Source organism: Nicotiana attenuata, unplaced genomic scaffold (genome assembly GCF_001879085.1).
Source record: "Nicotiana attenuata strain UT unplaced genomic scaffold, NIATTr2, whole genome shotgun sequence".
NCBI lineage: Eukaryota > Viridiplantae > Streptophyta > Magnoliopsida > Solanales > Solanaceae > Nicotiana > Nicotiana attenuata.
In genome coordinates this window covers 290157-296640 of record NW_017671307.1, presented here as the reverse complement: position 1 = coordinate 296640, position 6484 = coordinate 290157, and the positions used below count along the sequence as shown (strand labels likewise).

Genomic DNA, 6484 nt, shown 5'->3' with positions numbered 1-6484 from the left:
TCAGGTCCAATAGCATGGTATAGTGCCCCTAATCCTGTCCAGTTATCATACCAGCTATGTGCATCACCACTCATCACCAGCCACCATATTTGATGTTCAATCAAATCTCTCATTTGTAACATTTTTCTCCATACATGTGAGCCACTTCTCCAAGGTACCATCACCTCATTGATCTTCTCACAGTATTTATTTCTCATGAAAGTAGACCATAATGTGTCATTGGTCCTAAAACTCCACTATATTTTTGAAAACAATGCCTCAGAGACATCATGTAATGATCTAAATCCTGCACCACCCTCATCCTTAGGAAAACATAAAGTATCCCATGAAGCCCAATGCTTAGCCTTGCCATTCCCAGAATTACTCTTAAAGAATCTTGCAAATATTCTATGTAACTTAGCAATTACATACTGTGGAGGATTCACTGCTGATAGTAGATGAATTGGCATACTTTCTAGAACATGTGCTATCAATATTTCTCTCCCACCTATAGATAGTAGCCTGCCTTTCCAGGAGTAAATTCGCACCTTATGAATAATATCTTTATAAAACACATCCTGCCTTCTATTATAAAAGATTGGGCAACCAAGGTAAGTAAATGGGAAGGGATGCCTCTTAAACTCTGTGATGAGATGCACTGTATTGGCTTCATGATAGGGTGTATTCTCACGCATGTAAAATGAAGACTTCTCCTTATTCACCTTTCGTCCAGATGCAACTTCATATTCTTCAAGCACATTCGTAGTCCATTGTATTGCATGAAAGTGAGAGGAACTAAATATATCATCAGCATATGAAAGATAATTGATATTTTTGCTCCCCTTTGGCATTTCAAATCCAATGAAATCTGCATTATCAAATAAGGCATCCAAAGCTGTCCCTAACACTTCTGCTGCTAATATAAATAAGGTAGGAGATAGAGACCTTGCTTGACACCTCTTGTGGATTTAAAGAATCCATTTTCTCAGCCACTTAGTAATACTGAATACCAGTTATTTGAAACCAATCTGAATAACATATCAATGAAAACCTTCGCCAAAACCCATCTACCTTAACACCTTGGTCAAAAAAAAAAAATTAAGACACCCTATTATTAGCCTTAGCGATATCCAATTTGATCACCATATTGGATGGTTTACCCCTCTTTCTAATATCTACCACTATCTCTTGTATCAATAGAATGTTCTCCACAATACTCCTTCCTTTCACAAACCCTGCTTGATTAGGAGAAATGAGTGTAGGTAAAAGCTCTACTAACCTCTCATGAAACACTTTAGAAATGATCTTGATTGAGAAATTGCTCAAACTAATATGTCTCAAATCTGAAAAGGTAGACACAATTTTCTTGTTTGGCAATAGCACTAGGTTGGTGTGTGTAATGAATCTTGGAAGTTCTGATCCACAAAAGAAAACACTAACCATGCTTAGCAAATCCCGACAGATTATGCCCTAACAAGAGTGAAAAATTTGCCAGTGAAGCCATTAGGGCCACTAGCTGTCACGACCCAATTTCTCCCTCCGTGAACTGTCGTGACGACACCTATTATCTACGACTAGGTAAGCCTAAAATTTATGGAAATGAAGAGAAAACACAAGGATAACTGCTAACAGATATAATTAATAAGCAGCAACGGTGCCATCCGGCATAAAAAATAATCATCCTTCCCAAAACCCGAAATGTCGCGATGTCACAAGCTTCTAAGAATTCTTAACTGTTATATACATCATTTCTACAGAAAAGAAGAAAATGAACATAGGGGATAGAAGGGGACTCCGAGGTCTGCGGACGTGGGCAGATGTACCTTGAAGTCTCCTGAAGCAGAAACCACACAGCTAGACTCGAGGCTAATAGCTAGTACCTGGATCTGCACGCGAAAAAAATGTGCAGGAAAGGGCACGAGTAGGCCACAACGATACCTAGTAAGTGCCAAGCCTTACCTCGGTCGAGTAGTGACGAGATCAGGTCAGGGCCCTACTGGTATAGATATAATGAAATAAGACAGAAAGAAATATTATAGTAAAATAAATACGGAAATCTAACAGGAATAGAATTCAATGAAAGCCAACAACTCAGAACACAGTAATAGCAATAGGGGATCTCCCGGGATACCATCCCGTAGTCCCAAACGTAAATGTACAGGGGGATCTCCCAGAATATCATTCCATTAGTCCCAAAGTAAATATGCAGTGCTGGGGGATCTCTCGAAATACCGTTTCGTAGTCCCAAAGTAAATATGCGGTACAGGGGGATCTCCCGGAATACCGTTCCGTCGTCCCAAAGTACATATGCGCTCAACCAATATAATTAACAGTCATAGCAAGAAAATCTACAATTTGGATTAAGTTCAAATCAAGGAAACCGGGTAATTTTTACTAAACATGCTACACAGAGATCAAATAGGCAATTAAAACACGTAGGCATGCTTTTCTAATCTACATGATAGTACATATTCTAATTTAATCAAACAAGGAGAAAATAGGTTTATGACTTAGTGAAAAATGGAGTTTTACAACAAATAGTCGTGCACGTACTCGTCACCTCACCTACACGACACTCATATATTAAACAGTACCAAATCCTAAGGGGAGTCCCCCCCCCCCCCCACAAGGTTAGGCAAGCCACTTACCTAGAACCAAGCTCAAATCAATCCTTAATAATGCTCTTTCCACAAATATTCGACTCCGAATGGCCAAAATCTAGCCAAAACCAATTACATAACATAAATATAGCTACAAGAAACTAATCTAGCTAACTAAATCAAAGCTAAGGAAAGAAATTAGAAAAACGCCCCAAAAGCCTCCTCGAGCCTATGTCTCGAAATCGGGTAAATGTCACAATTTATGGATACCCATTCACTCACGAGTTCACTCGTACCAAAATTATCCAAATCCGATGTCAAAATCCCACTCAAAACTCAGAAATTCGATTGGGAAACTTTCCCCCCATTTTCCCAACATTCTCAACCAAATTCCTTAATTAAATCAAGAAAACAACAATAGATTAATGAAATATAACCAAATTCGAGTTAGGATTCATAATCCAATAGCTTCCTCTGAAAATCCTTCAAATGGTGACGAATGAAATTAACCCTTGATTTGGCCCCTTTTCTGCCAGTTATACCGCACCTCCAGTCACTTAAATGCATCTGCGGCCCCGCACCTGCGGAAAAACCATCGCAGGTGCGAAATACTCTTAAGTGGGTAGGGACTACATCTGCGAGCACTGGGACGCACCTGCGAGCACTCTCCCGCGGTCCCCAACCGCTTTTGCGGACCCCTCACTGCACCTGCAGACCCAGCTGGACAAGGCCCATATCCGCATCTGTGATTCCATAGCCACTGCCGCGGCTCCGCACCTGCGGCCCAGAGTGCGCAGGTGCGGTTACACCAGATACAGCAACTTCAGCCATTTTCCTAACTCTCAAACCAATTTGTTAAGTACCCGAAACTTACCCGAGGCCCCCGGGACCTCAACAAAACATATCAACCAATCCTAAAATATAATACGAACTTAGTCGAGCCCTCAAATCACATCAAACGACACTAAAAACACAAATCACCCTCCAATCCAAACTTAATTAACTCGAAACTTCCAAATTCGACAACCGATGCCGAAATCGACCAAACCATGGCCGATTGACCCCAAATTTTGCACACAAGTAATATTTAACACTAAGGACCTACTTCAACTTCTAGAATCAGAATCTGACCCCGATATCAAAAATTCCACTACCAGCCCAAAACTCCAAAAATTCGACTTTCGACATTTCAAGACTAAATGAGCTACGGACCTCAAAAACATAATCTGCTCACGCCCCTAACCCAAAATCACCCAACGGAGCTAAACGAATTGACGGAACTCCATTCCGGAGTCGTCTTCACACAGTTCCAACTTCGGTCCAAATTCTAAGTCTTAAGCCTCCGTTTTAGGGACTAAGTGTCCCAAACACTTCCAAAAACCAAAATGAACCCTTCCGGAAGGTCACAATTGTAGAAATAGATACGGGAGAAGCAGTTAATAGGGAATTAGGGCTCTAACTCTCAAGACGACTGGCTGGGTCGTTACATCAGCACTATCTCCATTTAAGCCAAACACTGCCTGATTTACCTCTTCCATAGTAGGTTCAGCCCATAACCTATCATTCAGCTCTTCAAAACCATTCTAGGAACATGGTTGATAATATCAATGTTTTTTGGCACCCTTTTGTGAGGCCCCGTAAAATTTCACCTAAAACCCGGAGTTTCGCGGTGTTGAGATAGTTTATGTGTTGATGGATGTTGAGATTTTGCTCGCCGTGGTATGAAATTTTTGGGTTGGACAGTGCGTTGGGGAGTTGGAGAAAATTTTTGGCGGAGCAGAGCATTTTCTGCAGTCTATTCTGTGGTCGTAGAACTGGTATGTGGACTGCAAATCCGCCTCAGAGTGAAGCAGAGAGTTGGGAAAATTTTGGATGTTATTTTGCGGTCAATTAAGCAGTCGCATAATCATTTCGTGGGACTTATATTCGTGGAAGTAACCAACATAAGAAACTTCAGAAAGAAGTTCTACGGTCCATTATGCTACCGCATAATTGATCTGCGAACCACAAACCCAACCCGAAGAGCCCAGTTATGGGACCCTTTTCTGCGGTCCCCTTTGCATACCTGTTTTGCAGTCCGGTCTGCAACCACAGACCCGACTACATAGAGTTTAAGTTTGGAAAATTTTACCCTACCCCATTTTTATAAAAACAACTTGGGGTCTATTTTTTTTGGTCCTAACTACGCTAAGTGTTTACAATTCTTGGCTCAAGTCTTTAAGAATTCACAAGAAAGAGTCACAAGATCTTCATCCTAGAGGTAAGATTCTACACCCTAACCCTCAATTTCGAAATTTAACTAAAAATAGGTAATAAGCAATCAATTCATGGGTATGAGAGTGTATCTATGTATGCATGTACAATCATGAGTGTGGGAAGGTAGTTAAGCCCAAATGGGTAAACCTTGGGTTGTGGGGTGAGGGAAATCCACCATAGGAGAAGCTAGAAAACATAATGCCCACCTAGTGCTTGATAAAATGCTGAAATGAGCTGGAACCATGAACTCCTTCCTAATTTGTATTCAATTTTTATATATTTCTAAATAGATCGAAGTGGCTAAAGTTTTCAGAATATTGTAGTAATTTAAGGAAGCTCAAGGCGAGGTATGTTGGCTAAACCTCTCTTTTAGAATTAAATCCCACGATGTTCGTGTAAGTTCCGAGTTGTTCATTATAAACATGCTATTCCGAGTTAGCTTGGTATTAGAAGGTATATATATATATATATATATATATATATATATATATATATATATATAAAAATTGGGTATCAACAGCTGCCCCTCTTTACCCGGGAAGGATGAAAGAGTTGTCGGGTAAAGAAATGATGACCGATTTTGACCGAATAGGGTGATCTGAAAGATATAGGCCGCACTCTGGCTTCTGAGCTGCCTACATATCCCTGGTTTTACAGGAATCAGGTCGTGTGTAGTTCTGGACCCAATGAATGAAATCGATGGAATTGTTATAGGAATAGTCGTGTGTTTCGGAAAGGGTTCTCTTGGGAAGGATATTATCGGATGGATTTATGCGTAGTTATGAATGTGAATCTGAAACGTAACGGATGTATCATAGGGCAGATATCTGACGGGTCATAGAGTAAAGGCGAGTAATTGATGGGAGTCGGTTATGTGTAAAACATTGCGGAATGTGAATGTTGTAAACAAAAAACGGAGCGAAGATTGCTCCCGTTTGCAGAACAATTACTTTTTGGATTACCTGCGAAACTTAAAGCACGATGCGTGCAAATATATATGGATTACTGCGAGAATTTAAACATGACGCAGACTCCCTTTGGACCATGAAGGTTGTCTTTGGACGGTGAGGATGATGTCCTTAGACCATGACGTCCTGGGCCATGAATCATGAGATAAGGGATTCGCAGGCCATGAAATGATGTTCTCGGGCCACAAGAATGGTGCCTCTGAACCATGACGCCTTTGAATAATGACGTGCAATATTGAGAGATCCTCAGGCCATGACATGGTGTCTTCAGGCTATGAGGATGACACCTTCGGACTATGACGCCTTTGGACAAATTGGCTATATATCAGCCCATGAGATGCAGAGACATGATGCTTGAGATAAAACAAGATAGAGCTTAGTCTTGTGCAGGGTCGGGGGCAGAGCTTAGCCCCGAAAAAAGAGAACAATGCAAGGTTTGGAATGGAGCAACGTTTGTGGTTATGCAAGGAGAGGCTATGGTTAGTCTCGTGCTGGAAGGGCAGAGCTTAGACTTACGCAAGGTTTGAGACAGTGCTTAGTCTCATGCAAGTGGAAGGCAATGGTTAGCCTTATGCAAGTGAGGAGGCAGGGCTTTGCCTCATGCAAGATTTGAGATAGTGCTTAGTCTCATGCAGGGGAAAGGCGACGCTTAGCCTTATGCAATGAGGAGGCAGGGCTTAG

General features: G+C 41.3%; 1 protein-coding gene across 1 annotated transcript; it reads right to left on the bottom strand.

Moving 5' to 3' along the window:
* Window positions 1–236: 236 nt before the first annotated feature.
* LOC109207439 lies at window positions 237–1483 on the bottom strand. The gene is made up of 2 exons (XM_019370358.1): window positions 1420–1483; window positions 237–847 (listed from the first exon to the last, which is right to left on the bottom strand). Exons 1-2 carry the CDS (start codon window positions 1481–1483, stop codon window positions 237–239), a joined length of 675 nt encoding a protein of 224 aa, XP_019225903.1.
* Window positions 1484–6484: the final 5001 nt, after the last annotated feature.

Coding starts and splice junctions, on each gene's coding strand:
- LOC109207439 (XM_019370358.1), bottom strand. CDS start 1,483: ATGGCTTCACTGGCAAATTTTTCACTCTTGTTAGGGCATAATCTGTCG. Junction 848..1,419: donor GTCGGGATTTGCTAAGCATG/GTTAGTGTTTTC, acceptor TTGATAATGCAG/ATTTCATTGGATTTGAAATG.